Below are 15,801 nucleotides of genomic sequence, written 5' to 3' on the forward strand. Positions count from 1 at the left end.
TGGTAGAGCAGATGTTAATAGCTTAACAGGGCTAGGCAGTAAGTGTTTAATTAGGTCTGGGGAAAATGATTTATTCGACACATCTGGGCCCATAAAATAACACTCTCTGGACTCTGTCCTTTATGACACCCAAGCTGGACTCTCTCCCAAACGTGCAAACATTCAGCAACTGCCTGGTGTAGCTTGAGCCTTGACAAGCAGAATCCGGAGCAGAATAAACACCGTCTGTGTCCTGTAGTGATGTCATACCTCCCGAAGGGAGCGGAGAACAACTGCACCTTGTGGGAGGAGAGGCGCGGTAGGGGGTGTGTGTCAGTGACGATCAAGCAGTGCAGCAGAGCAGTTTTAGAGTTGTGGATTACTGGGATTTGTGCATGTCGCCTGCCTGCTCAGACCACATCAAAGCCACATGGAGCTAGGTGCAGTTCCACCCTGTCCTTCTGTGGATGACAGCTTTGACTTTGATATTTCTCTCACATGGGACTAAAGCTATCTTTCTCTAACAATACATGTATGTGGTTGTGGTGTGAGAGACCACAGTGAATGACCACGCCAGGACAATAATGTAGGAGTGTGAAGTGTTCCCCACAACGGTTTCCTCTTGAACAGGAAGATGACATGTTCAATTTAATTGAGGATGCCATGAATGTGTTTGCAGCTACTTTTGCGTCTCCAGCACAAGGGCATCAGTTATGGGCTTTTATTTTCCCTATAAAATTGACATATAGCCATGGCACACACTGTGCTCTATTGAAAGGAAAGGGAAGCAGGTAACTTGATTAGCTGTGGTTTATGCCAGCTGCCACACACCTACGGATAGTGTGTTTCTAACCTCGGCAGTGCAGTTACACCATGAGATGTAGCAATCAGTCACCAAAACCTGTGCAATTCACACCATCCACACATCCTTTGAATGTGAATTGCATCATGTGACACTGGGTAAACTGTTGACTCTCTGGTGTCTTAATACAATTTTATGAGACCTGCCAGCCAATGAGATACAGGTATTTTTCCCAGCAGTGTTATAAAAAATAATGGCAGATTCTAACTTCTGCCTGTGCTGCCCACAGATTAAATAAAAGCCTTGTTCCTCAGTTAATGTATTGCACACAGTCATCTGAAAGCATTCAGTCTTTTTTAATGCATTCAGCTGGCTGCTTATAAATCATTTGTACTGTTACAATTTTAATTTACAATTTTAGCATTCAATTTTATTTTAAAAAAGGGATTATTAATCATGCACAACATCACAACTTGACTGCTCACAGTAGAATAAAAAGCACATTATCTGCCTTTGGCTGAATCTGTGTGGTGCAGTTTATTTTGTACCTGCCATTCTGCACCTTTAAGATAACAATATTTTTCTAAGCTGGTCTTAGTGAGTGACTTTCCTCATGCATGACTTGGAACAGCTGTTCATTAAAAGTTATGGGCAAGGAATCTGACTAATAATCTAATAATCAATTACTACACATAATTTCTTATATAAATGAAAATCTACAAAAACATGATCCAGGATTTAAAAATGTAAAGCTTCAGATATCTCAGGTTGAATTCTGTTTTAATGCTCAACTGCTTCACAGCTTTATTTACTGTTTCTCCTTATGAACAGTTGATAATGGCATCTTTTTTTCATTCACCCATGCTGCAAAGTGATGGTCCTTCTGTGCCAACAGAAAACTTGGTTGGTGTTTTGAACAGGCTGTTTCTAAACAAAGAAATGTGGATTTCAGTTTAAAAATTTCAGCACAATGAGTGTATTTACTAATAAGTGGTATAGTTACAGAAAATATACAAAATATCTATATAATTATCAAAATGTTGAACTTGATATCACTGCTCGTATACAACTTCACAGATACCACAGTGATTAATTACCAAGTTGTTTTCCTTGCTACTGGAATTCAATGAGTGAATTACGAGGATTAAAAGGAATGGAAAGCACAAAATGATTTTTCTATTAAATAAGATTCAGTGACAGAACAGAGTAACTTTTTCACTCCAAATAACTCAATTAGGAATTTGTTGTTTTGTAACTGTGTGAGACTCATGTAAAAAAGATTCCACTGTGCACTCAATAAACTGAAAACACTGTACTGTATATAGTGTGAAACAAAAAGAAATACACATGAAACATTTTTAAAAAATATCATTTTAGTTTTAAACTGCAGAATTACAGCTGTATATGTCTGTTCATTAAGTTCACATTGTTGCTAAATTACAGTCACCACAGCCCAATCAGCAGTCTAAATCTGTAAACTGCATGTAACTATTTCCTCATCCACCATACAGTCAAAGTGGGCCATCCTGCTGAGAGCAGCTGCAGACCTGACTGAAAGTTATTCATTGATATTGGCTTCACTGCACAGATTGAAACACACACTCTAAATGCTGTTTCAAAGGAACCATGTTAGAACAAATTTCAAAGGAAGCTGAAGTATAAACACTGTCATAAGAAGTACTTTACACAAGTATCAATTTCACTGTTTAGTCCCACAGGGCCTACATTCAGTTTCCAACAATTTCATTAGTATTGGTTCCAGTACACAGCCTTTGTGTCACGTGGCCTAAATGCTGATTCAGGAGGATTTCCATCCCACCAATTAAAGATTTTGCAGGGGAAAACACTGATACACTATTCTGCACCAAATAGAGCCTGGAGGACAGCCAGTTAAATCAGCCTCAGGGCTGATTTATGGTCCACATTTCCTCACTAACAAGACCAAACAGCAATAGCAGAGACTCAAAGCTCTTTACAAAGTAAACTCAACGTATTACATTCATATTGCTTGTGTGTGTGTGGTTGTGCTCATGTCCGTGCATGCATGCGTATGTCTGTAAATTGGATTCTGATTGTCTCACACTGATGATGCCAAATCCATCCCTACATTACATATACAATAGGTATCACACACACACACATAGATTATATATTTCAGATTAGGTGATCTATAATTGTACTCTCATTCCCACATAATTAGAACTACAGTTCACACACATCAGCAAAACAGGTTGCATACCTGAATATGGAGGTGAGGTAAAAGTAAATTGAATTCAATGAAAAGAGCTGAATGGTTGGTTTACGTGAACAGCACAATCTATGATCCTGTTGTCATCTGGTGCTGTTATAGACTTGTTTATATTCGTAATATCTGTAAATACTGTAGTTATATAGGCTGATATTCATATCACAAGTAGTTGAACAAAATACTTTCTATGGTCAAATGTTAGTAATTGAGCATCATAGTTGTTATATCATTATGTTGTTCAGTCAATGGTCTTTGTAATTTATCCACACTAACTCCAAAAGAAAGAGCCAGACAGCCAGAGGTGAGAGTAGATTAGCAGCTGGCACTTGAGGGAGCCTCTGGACTCCAAGAACATCACAATGGATATCCAGTAATTTCCTTTCAGTGAGCATTAGTGGCATCATTAGTATTAGTGCCAGTATTAATATTTTAGGGAGAGAGTTTAATAAGAAAGTAGCTTTTACAGCAAAATAAAGATTGTTTATTGGAATGAACAGTTTAATGTATTTGTAACAATCACTGTCAACTCTCCTTGGTTTCTTTGCCTTGGTTCATGCTGTGACGCCAAACATCCGCCATCACTCGCTCATCGCGTGTCACAGAACTGAAGTCCATCATCTTCAACTGAGGCAGAACAGAAATCACATATCTCCTAAAAAACACAAGCACACACACTAAGTTAGCTTAAAATCCAGGGGACTCCATGGACATTGTGAGCACCTCCATATAAAGAATCCCCATGGAATGTTGAATAAGGAAGATATCTTTCAACTGATGCAAAGTAGACCTTGTATGCACTTACCTGCTATTTCACATAAACGATAGTATGAAATGAGATGAAAATTTAATCAAGAAGCTGAATGCATGAGAAATCTAACAAATGTAGAGCGACCTTCTCTCTCCGTTTGTGTATCTATTGTTGTTATGCAGATGGGAACTGGAAATGCAGTGTAATATGAGTAATACTGATCTCCATTTAAGCACCTATTAAAGTGTTATCAGCCTACTTGCTTCCACAAACTTCAGATTTACACACACAAGCTAACTGCAGACTTCTACCAATAGTAACCTCTTGCTGTAACCTTCAAGAATCTTCAAGTATATAGCTGCAGTGTGAAACACCGTCTTTCTGTGCAAGGCTTTGTTTCACATTTGTTCTGCTCGGCCATTCAGCTCTTGTTATTAACCAGCAAGCAATGGCTTCATCTCACAGCCAAACATCTAACATCCAAACAGAATGTGTGTGTAAATGAGCTGAGTAAACTGAAATAAATCTCCAAGTCTCCACCTGTAGCCTTTTTGGTTTTCAATTTCATTCCCATGTAGCATGATGGTGCGTAGATGCTTCAGCTCTCTCAGCTTGTCTACATCTGCAATCTTTGCGATGCTGTTGCCATGCAAGTACAGTGCACGCAGCTCAGGCAACCCACACAAAACCTGGAAAAAAATCATAATCAGCTCAGTTGTACATGGAATTCAAAAAGCACATACATACATAAATTACTATAGTAGGCATGTGGTGATGCCCAGATAAGACAGTGAAGTAGGAAGAGCCATGCTACCAATAACAGAGGGTGCAGTAGCTGTCCTTTAAAAATGACGCCAAGAAGCTGGAAAACTGGAAAACTATGGCCTGGACAATTAGGGACTTGTTTCAGTAGAACACCTTTGGAGTATTTTAAAGCAGAAGTTATAGCTACAAAAACCCCTCCAGCAAAGAGCAGCTGAAAAGAATCATCTGTAAAGAATGGCAGAACATCAAGGCTGCTGGTACCCAGGGGGAATGAATCTGTCATCGAAAATGAAGGCCAACATGCAATATATTCAAAAAATCAAATGAATTTCTCTAATGAAGGATTTGTATTTGTGTGTTCAAAGAAAGAAAGAAAGAAAGAGAAACTAAAGAAGCAAACATGCAAATAGAAATAAGCTATGAGAGAAGAAAGGGAGAAATCTCACTGGGTCAATGACTGTGAGCTTGTTGAAGGACAGGTCCAGCCACATGACCTTCAATGGCTGGACCAGAAAATGGTTGAGAATTTCCTGGAGGCCGATAAGGTCTGCAAGATTGTTGTTATTGAGAAGCACCGAGCAACTCACGTACTTCCCCCGTGAGTTGGTCTTTGCAGACCGCCTGCGATTTTGGGGTTTCGCTCCCAGTGCATCTGAACCATGAATAAAGTCATTACAATGAGCTTGAAGTAGTGGCAGGCTTTTTTTTCAATATTTGCATTTACATTTCTGGAGCTAAAAGACATCATTCAGTTTATTTAGGTGAAATATTGCAGTCAGTATTTTCATAGACTTTATGGGCTTCAGCATAGAAATGAAGAGCCTTCAGAATATATTTACTAAATAATTATTAAAATCTTTAACAATGTGGTCTTTTTTTTCAGGTGTCCTATTCATTAACTACAACACTGTGTCTAGTTTGTTACTACACGTGGACAATACAGTGTTCTATACTTTGATCACAGCATTTAACAAGTGAAATCTTGCAACTGACAGCTGTGTCAAGGGGGATCACACCGCTAAAGGTTTTCATTAACTACAAATACAGCTGGGCTAAAAATAACACCCTTCTATGGTGCTGTAATCCTCTGATAAATGTTAGCATACTTAACAGTTATTATAGCAAACTCCCACTAAGAACTGTGGAAATCTTACGAACTAGAGAAAAATACTAGCAACAAAACAACTAGTGTAGAAGCTCAGATAGAGAGTGAAACATTAGAGGAACGTGATATTACCTGAAATTTGGCTCAGAGATTTAAAAGATAGATCCACTGGAGGACCATACATGTCCATGTCTTCATACATCTGCACCAACAGCAAAATGAAAACTTCACCCACAGAAACTGTTCACTGAACATCCACAAACTGTGGATCATTTTCCATTGGCATGAAAACACAAAGGTCCAAAAAACATTTTGAAATCTTGGATGCACAGTGTTACCTAGCAACAGAATTCCAAAATAGGCTAAGATCAGTTTTATTTTTACTTTTCAGAATCAGAAATCAGAATCAGAATCAGTTTTATTGCCAAGTATGTTTTCACATACAAGGAATTTTTTCTGGTGATTGGTGCAATTGATCAGCAACAGTGGGGCTCTCTAGCCTTGTTGATGAGGCTAATAGCAGATGGGAAGAAGCTATTTTTGTGGCGAGAGGTTTTGGTCCTGAAGGACCGCAGCCTCCTGCCAGAGGGGAGTGTCTCAAAGAGTTTGTGTCCAGGGTGGGAGGAGTCAGCTACAATCTTCCCTGCACGCCTCAGAGTCCTTGAGGCGTACAGGTCCTGGAGGGACGGAAGATTGCAGCCAATCACCCTCTCAGCAGAGTGGATGATACGCTGCAGTCTGTTATTGTCCCTCTCCGTGGCAGCAGCGTACCAGATGGTGATGGAGGAGGTGAGGATGGACTCAATGATGGAGGTGTAGAAGTTCACCATCATAGTCCTTGGCAGGTTGAACTTCTTCAATTGCCTCAGGAAATACATCCTCTGCTGAGCTTTTTTGATGAGGGAGCTGATGTTTAGCTCCCATTTGAGATCCTGTGTGATGGTGGTTCCCAAGAAGCGAAAATGCTCCACGGTAGCCACGGGGGAGTCACACAGGGAGATGGGGGTGGGTGGGGCTGGGCTCTTCCTGAAGTCCACTATCATTTCCACTGTCTTCAGAGCGTTTAGCTCTAGGTTGTTCTGCCTGCACCAGGTCACCAGACGCTCAGTCTCCCACCTGTAGGCAGACTCATCGCCATCAGAGATGAGTCCAATGAGAGTGGTGTCGTCTGCAAACTTCAGGAGCTTGACAGACTGATGGCTGGAGGTGCAGGTGTTGGTGTACAGGGAGAAGAGCAGAGGAGAAAGAACGCAGCCTTGCGGGGATCCAGTGCTGATGGTCTGGGAGTCAGACACGTGCTTTCCTAGCTTCACGTGCTGCCTCCTGTCAGACAGGAAGTCGGTGATCCACCTGCAGGTGGAGTCAGGCACGCTCAGCTGGGAGAGCTTGTCCTGCAGCAGAGCCGGGATGATGGTGTTGAAGGCAGAGCTGAAGTCCACAAACAGGATCCTGGCATAGGTCCCTGAGGAGTCCAGGTGCTGGAGGATGAAGTGGAGAGCCATGTTGACGGCGTCATCTACAGACCTGTTGGCTCTGTAGGCGAACTGCAGGGGGTCCAGGAGTGGGTCAGTGATGGATTTGAGATGGGACAGGACAAGGCGCTCAAATGATTTCATGACCACAGAGGTCAGGGCAATGGGTCTGTAGTCATTTAGTCCTGTGGGCCTTGGTTTTTTGGGGACAGGGATGATGGTGGAGGATTTGAAGCAGGCTGGCACGTGGCAGGTCTCCAGTGAGGTGTTGAAGATGTCTGTGAACACTGGAGACAGCTGATCAGCACAGTGCTTCAGGGATGATGGAGAGACAGAGTCAGGACCGGCTGCTTTGCGGGGGTTCTGCTTCTTAAAAAGCCTGTTGACATCTCTCTCCAGGATAGAGAGAGACGTTCCTTTGGTAGGGGAGGAGGAGGGTTCTGATGTGGCTCTGATGTGGAGGTTAGTGTCAGGCTTGTCCCACTGTCTTTCAAAGCGGCAGTAGAACTCATTCAGATCGTTGGCCAGACGGAAGTCATTAATGGAGTGGGGGGGTTTAGGTTTGTAGTTTGTGATCTTTCTGTTTTTTTAATGGTTTAAATTATATAATTCTGTGCTTCTGCAGCTGCTCTGTAATGTGAGTTAAGTTAGGTCAACTTGTCAGTGTCATCACACACTTGAGGCTGCTTTTTTTATTTAACATAAAGATGATAAGAAACTTCTTTCCTTTTATAAAGTAAACTTAATTTCAATGCACCTGTCTGCAGCTAGGGGCCTCTCAATCAAAATGGTAACACAAGAGGAGTTTGAAGATGTCTTGAAGTGGTGTGGGATTGTGGGAGTTGTTGTCTTCATTGTTACACAACTCATTGCCGTTTTATTTCTAGGATTCCTTCAATATTCATTTCTCCAGGTGGTTTTTACTGGCAGCTGAATTATCTCTACCTCTCCAAAACAAACGGACCCATTCATTAAAACTGGTAAAAACACTTCATGTCAGTGTTTCTTTTAGCTGAGGTGCCGCTAATGTTAGCTCAACTTCTTTCTAGGTGTTCAGCTTGTTTTTAGGTTAGGATTCCTTCAGTGTCAGTCACTCAGGAAGTCTTTACCAGGAGCTGAATTATCTGCAGAGGTCTCCTCCTCACCAAAAGAAACAAGCAAACCGGGTAAAGAAAAGTGGTACAAACACTGCCTAAAGCGCTTTGACATTAAAAATAAAGGTTTTTCTGATGGTCTCAGGTGGACACAGGACGTCAGGTGGGGCTGGGGAGATGTCTGCTCAGCTCCTCAGTTTCTCAGTTTAACTTAAGATCCAGATGTCCGATGACTAAAATCCTTCATCCAGTTAAAGTTATATGGTTATAAGGTTATAAAAAGTGACAGTGACGTGGCTTGAAACAGTAAGAAAGTAGTTTGCTGGAAATGTTTTTAATGTCCAGCCGGCACTATTGGAAAGTTCCCTGAATTGGACAAGCAGATTGAAAATAAATAAAAGTGTGCCAAAAATACAACAGAATGAGTTAGAGAGGGCAAATGTAGGACGAGTTTAAAAAGAAGAGCTGAAAGAGGGAAGAGGTGATGATGGAAAATTGCATCCATCAGCCTGAGTTTTCCCTCACCTTGTCATGCAATCAGGGTGTCTGTGCATGTGTGTATGTGTGTGTGAGCATGTGTGTTTGTGTGGCCTAACTAATAGCACAACAGCATCTCACTGAAGGAGTAAGGTCCTCCAATAAGATGAGGAAAAAACAGACAGATACATGTATATGCACAATGAAGCAAAGTCAAGGACACAGACAGAGACACTGGCTGAAATCACTGTGTTTGTGACCAAATATTTAGGGTGTCAGACTGTGTGAAGTATGAGTGTGAGAAGGTTTTATAGACTGTGTATTTTTGAGCTACTTGCTTTGAATTCCTTAGAGCAGATTTTCAACTTAAAAGGCCCACTGTTCATAAAAACTAAAACTAGAAACTGCATACTGGCATAGGGTAACTCAGGACAGCTAGTTGGAGAGTGTTGTCATCAGTGTGTGTCTCCTCTTTGCTGAATCTCTTAACGGCAAAGATCAGAAAACAGGGTCATTTTAGTTGAATAATATATCAAAAGGAGTCCCAGTATCCCTCAAAATGCAGGCTTACATCCAGACCAGATGGAAAGATCTGGTCTTCCCTGAATGGGCAGCACTCCTTGCTCCTTCTGCAACTGCCATCTACTTGCCCTTGAGTGATTCACTTAACCCCAATTTACTACAGAGTCTCTGTTCAGCAGCAGACAGTATGAAGTTACTGGGCAGCTCTAAGGTGTGACACTGGAGTAAAAGAACTCCTACTTTGAAGGGATCACACATCACACAGTGTTATATAGTATTGAATACACAAAACAATACGGTGACAGTAGAGGAAGCACTAAAGCCACCTCACCCCTTTGACCTCCAAAGTCTAATCAGTTTGTCCTTGATTCCAAGTGGACATTTGTGCCAAATGTGAAGTCATTTTTTGTGAGGTCACTGTGACCATAACCTTTGACCTTTGGCCTTTAGCCACCAAAACATCATCAGTTTGTCCCTGAGTCCAAGTGAATGTTTTTAAAAAAATTGAAGAAGTTCCGTCTAGGCATTACTGAGATATTGTGTCCACAAGAATGAGACAGATAATCTGGAGTACAAAATGTGTGCATTAAAGTTACTTCTTTGGAGCAAGAAGTCATACATTAAGTCAAAGTTTAATGTTCAGTATTCTGTGAGGTATTTTCTCTGATATACTCAAGAGTAAGTCCCATAATACAAACACAGTGTAATGAGAAATAGTTTACGTTTAGGCACCCTGGTGTCAAAGGCTAAAACCCAAAGGTGGAAGCATTGTCACAATTTGTCAGAAAAGTTGTATTTGCAGTTGTGTTTGGAGCTGCATATGCAAAAATGGCTGGTCTCAGCAAGCAAAAAGGCATAAGAAAGGCTCAATTTCAGGCTGCACTGCGGCATCAGATCTGCATAAACACAACAACAGCTGGGTCACACCAGCCACCGTGGTGCAAGTGCATTTGTTTGCAGCCACAAAGTTACAAAACAGGCAGGAGAAAATGGACAAGCAAGCAGCAAAGTGGCATCCTGGCTGTAAATGAGTCCATATAAATATCAAAGTACAGACACATTTCAGACTAACCAAAACTTTCCAGCTGTTTTTTTTTTTTTTGATCTATACATTTGACACAAACCATCTACAGCTTGTAGAGCCAGCACAGTAAAAGAGGAGCTATAGCCAGCAATAACTAGAAGTAGCTGCTGTCCTAAGCATAAACAAAGCATGTAACCCTGAGATTTTTTTTGCCTTGTCAAGTTCACAAGACAAACATCGATTTATGTAAAATGGTGAAGCAGAGCAGTTTTAACACTGTTATGTGTCATCAGTCTGTGATGCAAAGGCCATGGTCTCTTCTAATTAAGCTTTATTTGATGATTTCTTCCTTTTCACTTAAGACTTTTTTTGCCCATGCACCCACATTTCTTGTATGCATGAAACTGTATTTTCCATTTTAGAAAAGTTGAGTCACAATGCTTCCTGTTTTCATTATGTATTACTGTCAGCAGATAATATCCCATCTCTTCTTTTTTCTCAGTTTGTTTGCCAAAGGTTGGTAAAATTAAGCACTAGCTCTTTCATTCAAGTGACCTGACATTGAAACCTGCCATTTACTGATGAAATTTTAGATAAATAAAAAATGTTTTGCTCTCTGACTCTATTGTGACTGTGGCAGTGATATTTTGATGTGAATAAAATTGGCACAAAACATCATCAATCTAGGGAAATTAATGCATTGTGCATCATAATTAGCAGTGTCTGAGGTGTTTTATAGTGGATTCTTCAAGTCTAACAGACAGGTCCCACTCATTATATACGTGTCTTTGTACTGCCTGTCAAAAGTTCAAGGATATATAAGTATTAGCAATCATTGCATTGAAAATCTAAGATTTCATCACAGTGATGTGTGTGTGTGTACATTCGTACTGGATTGATGTGCAACACATGATTTACATCTAGTTCCATTTTCCCAGTGTCAGTGCTGAAAGTAGTGTTGGTTGTGTGTAGCATGTCGAACTTGAAGTTTGAGTCCCATCAGACCTAAAATGAATGTTCACTTTTCTGTAACCATGATCGTGATCCCAGAACCATAGCCATGCCCGAGTAACCATGCACACATACTGTACAGGAGGAAGAAGTAGTTCATGGACAGAATTTCCCTATATCAATGTTCTATTCTTGCAACTGGGTTGGTTTTACTGTGCAACAAGTGTGCAGGGGGGTAAATGTGTGGGAAGTGCAGGGGCTAACATCTTACCATAATAAAAATCTTGTAATAGTAAAAAAACAGGTTATGCGTTTATGTGCTTGTGCTTGTGGATGCATTATTCTGTTGTGGTTCAAGTATGAACAATATAGGGAATCTGATGGATAAATACACTTACAGTATGCCGTTCCACCTTAGTTTCCTGATGTGACTGCATAATGCTGTCAGCTCAGCTAAAAAACAAGGGGAGCTGCTAAACAAGAGCAAATATACCTGCCTTAAGCAGACATCCGTCAGTGTCTTTTTCCAAAGTAACTGAAAATGCATTCCCACGGCAACGATACAGCATTGATGACGCAGTGCAAAAACCCTCTATAGTGCTCTCTCTAGCTACCTGAGTTTGTGGTTTCAGGCAATGTCTTTAGCAAAAGTGCCGTGTTCGTGTTATCATTCTTACTGTAACACCACAAGAGAATTCAGTAGTTGTCATCATTGCTGATGCCCTCTAGGAAACTCATTGTTGCCCTGGGGAGCACGGAGACAGATATTAACACACACAAATGAAGTGCAATCACAAAGATGAATTGTTGTACACACTTACTGTCAAAGTACAAAGGCATCAACACACAATTGTATTCATAAACACACCAAAACGAGATCACAGCTACAATTCATATTTTTTGTAGCCAAAAGGGACACAGAGGCAATCCTTTGCTATTACACCTACATGAACTCCTAAAAATTCTCTACCACATCTCTCATCTCGTCTCCTTCCATTACTTCACTCTCTTCTGTATTGACAAGTACTGACCTTCACCAGTTTACCTCCTCTCTCTCCCTCTCCGTCTCTTTCTCACCAATCTCTCCTCTTTGTCCTCAAATATAGGTATGTGGCCTGTGTCTGTCAGGTCTTCTACCTGAATGTCTCCAGTGACGACAGGCCATGACAGCACTTTAAAAAAAAATAAAAAGAAGAAGAAAAGAAATTCAGGCTCTTTTCCTGCCAGTTTCTCCTGATTTCTGTCTTTAATTCTTCTGTTTGCCATGCACATCCTCAACCTCTTTCTGTCACCATCTCTTACTCTGTTCCCCCACCTCCTCTCCTTTTAGTATTACACAGGAGGTCATGCTATTAGCCCGCTGGTCACTCAGCCTGCTCCTGGTATGGGCACGCATGGCTGCTTACCTTGTATTTAAAGTCTACAGACAGTCGATCAGCTGCCCCCACAGTCAGTTACTCCCTCAGATCCTCGATTGTTTAGTCAGTCAGTCAGTTAGCTGCTCTGTCAGATGGTCATTCAGCCAGCCACAAAAAGTATCGGTCATGTCAGTCAGTATGAGAGACAGTGTGGGTAAGGCAGTGTTTCAGTCCATTACTGACGCAGTTAGACAGTTGATGCTATACAATGATAGTACTAATTAGTTACTCACTCAGATGCACAGCTCTGGTTGGAGACAAAAGCGTACATGACAGGAAAAATGTCACCCGAGGTTTCAGCAATACTGTGTTTATTTAACTAGAGAACTGTCTTTATGAGATGAGCAGTGCATTTAAAAGGTAAAAAGAAGTCAATTTCATCTATTGTGAAAAAATGTTAAACATGTAATCTATAACACAGATGTTGAATACAAATTCATTATTCGGGCATGAACAGCTGAGTTTTTTCTGTTGTGGTTGACAGTAAATATGAAAATAACTAAATGAAGTTAGGGAACTTCTAAAATTGTCAAAAGAGTTTGATTTTTGTCAACAGCTTTCACATTGTTATCTCACTTTAATCTTAGAATTCTGAGATGAACAAAATTTTATGATACTTTCCCTACATCCAATCACCTCAAGTAAAAAGCTAATGTTAGGTTGACGTCAAGGTCAAAATTCCTTCCCGCTAAACTTCTAACTTTTAGCTCGATTTAGCATGCTTAGCTCTTCTAGTAAAGCCTTTCCTCTAACAAAGTTAGTAATAATTTTTTCGATTGGTTTTCATGTTCAACATGATGATGTTTAATGTCCCCGACATCCCCTGTAATCTAATTTAGCCACTTGTTGGCAACTGTCCTTTGTTAAGAGACGTAAAAGCTTCGAGATAACACAACTGAGGTATTAATTGATGTATTTTATTTGTAGAATAAAAGGTGAAAATCTCTAGAGCTTAACCACAGATGTTATTTCAGCCAAAACCAAAAACCTGTTCAAAAAACCCATAGACTTCAGGACGAGGGAACCAGATGTGCTAAAATGCTAACTAATTTCTAAGTTTCAGGACTCATTCCCATAGCACTCTATGATTTCATATTACTTTGGTGTTCTTCTGGCCATTCCTTACCATACCATGAGGTGACTAATGACACTCTCATCAGTGTCAGCCTTTGTTTAGTGCTGATTAGCAATTCTTAGTATGCTAACACAATAAACTAACAACAAACACATCAGACCAACTTCACAAACATCTAGGCCTTCTAGGCATCCCCACAGTTAAAACCCCTTGTTTTATTACCATTATTGATTTACACCTACATCATTAATTTCTATATTTTTTATAGTGGCCTTGCAATACAAATCATGCTTTATTGTTTGATCAGTTTACAATGTTAAAATATCCTTATATTAATGTTATGAGGGGTATGAGGAGTATACATGGCAACATGAAATTAAGCAGTAACAATGGTTTTTCCACTCTAAGCCATTTTATCATGATTCGAATCTGAATACAGATAAAAATACAGATATTTTTTGTGAAGGACAAACAAATATTAGCTTTACATTACAGTGTTGAGAGACTAAGAAGAGCACAATGGAGTGGGCAGTGAATTCTTGTTGAAAATCATTCATTTACTAAAAGGAGAGCACCTAAAAAGATACAAAACTGAAAAGCTGCTCATAATTGTTCATAATAAAGTATAGTCTCATCATCCAGACTTCTTTTCAAACCTTTATTTAGCTAAATACCAGTGGGAACACTTTTTTCCCAATACCACCCATTTTCACCCTTATTCAATCACACAAAGTGACTCCAGGGAGTTGCTCAATACAGCTACAGTACAGCTCAGCTGGAGCAGGTGGGGTTAAGTGCTTTTGTCAAGGGCACCACCAGAGAGGTTTGCTGTTGTGGAGGGAGTGTGGTACTCACTTTCTCTGGCCCAGAATTGGGGAGGGCCATTCCAGTCACAAGCCAGCATCTTCAAACCTAGTACACTGAATCTTTAGAGCAAAAAAAAAAATTCACAGATTTGTTTCAAAAACTAATTTTAGGATTAAAACAGCCTACATAGCTACAAAATCCTGGTTTAGGTGCACAGGCAAAGAAGTCACATTACACGGCTCCTGTTTGGTGCTTCTTATGATGTTTTATGTAACCTTGGTTGATAAATCTGTAAAAGTTCAGTTAATAATTTCACATATTGCCAAGCAAGATCAGAGAGTGCTATATTTGAAATGAAATGTCCTTTTTAATTTGCAACATGAATCCCCAAGAACCAAATAATTAGCAAAGCTGTTAATCTTCCTCAAGGCAGCAACAACATTATTTTTTTAGTGAAGTACTAAAATAATTATTTGGGGAATCTTCCATTTGTTTTCAAGCTACATGCATTTGACAGGGTCTAAAATGCAGTGTCAAACATTACGGTCATTATGATTTCTAAATATCTGGATTGTAAATTGTAGTGTACTGTACAGCAAACACTAGGCACCAAGCCTTGGTGTTTCACAAAATCATGAAAACAAATCATTTACCTTTCTAATCATTTATGTTTCAATCATCAAGTGTGTGACATGTATCCGGGGTAAAAACTATTTTCAAGATTGTCATGGTGCCTGCATCAAAATACAGTGATAGCTTTTCTTGAACTTCCTACCTAACTGAATACCGGATTGGGTCAAAATTTACACAGCTGGTTGCAGATTTTAACTCCAGCAAGTTAAAATGTAGGCTTATACATGATCCTGTACTCCTCCCTGTGACAACATATCCATTACTCTGCCTAATCAACTGAGCTAAACTCATCTCACTCTGAATAATAGAGAGTCCTTTTTCCTTAATAAGATACATTAAGTACTGTAGTGTATGCTATTGAAAGTATACATTTAATTACTATACTATTAATATTAATATTATACTGTGATTTCTCAACTGGGTCGCAATTAAAGTAACTGAACATTAAAATTTTGGATAAGAAACAAGTTCAGCTAAATTTACAATAAAGGCTGCTTTAAAACTAGGCTGCTAAAACTTAAGCTTGAATTTTGAGTGCCTGGTTAAAAATAGTGAGCCTTAGTTATACTAGAATTCAGAAAAACAAAACTTTCACTAGAAACTAAAAACTGCTAATATTAGAAGAGATTAAAAATTGAACCCATGGTCAGTGGAGTTGAAAGTCAAATCAAATGATTCAAG

At 39.8% G+C, this 15,801-nt stretch overlaps 2 protein-coding genes across 2 annotated transcripts in view; both read right to left on the reverse strand.

Moving 5' to 3' along the window:
* LOC139608268 (protocadherin-15-like) overlaps positions 1 to 15,801 on the reverse strand; it is a 278,991-nt gene that overhangs the window by 169,824 nt on the left and 93,366 nt on the right. The window lies entirely within an intron of this gene.
* LOC139608276 (leucine-rich repeat-containing protein 51-like) lies at positions 3,507 to 5,982 on the reverse strand. Its single transcript, XM_071461834.1, has 4 exons — positions 5,780 to 5,982; positions 4,989 to 5,194; positions 4,318 to 4,466; positions 3,507 to 3,681 (listed from the first exon to the last, which is right to left on the reverse strand). The coding sequence occupies exons 1-4, from the start codon at positions 5,847 to 5,849 to the stop codon at positions 3,552 to 3,554; spliced, it is 555 nt and encodes a 184-aa protein (XP_071317935.1). The 5' UTR covers positions 5,850 to 5,982; the 3' UTR covers positions 3,507 to 3,551.

This window comes from Trachinotus anak, unplaced genomic scaffold, assembly GCF_046630095.1.
Source record: "Trachinotus anak isolate AG129_WGS33_773 ecotype Australia unplaced genomic scaffold, CSIRO_AGI_Tana_v1 ptg000025l, whole genome shotgun sequence".
Taxonomy (NCBI): domain Eukaryota; kingdom Metazoa; phylum Chordata; class Actinopteri; order Carangiformes; family Carangidae; genus Trachinotus; species Trachinotus anak.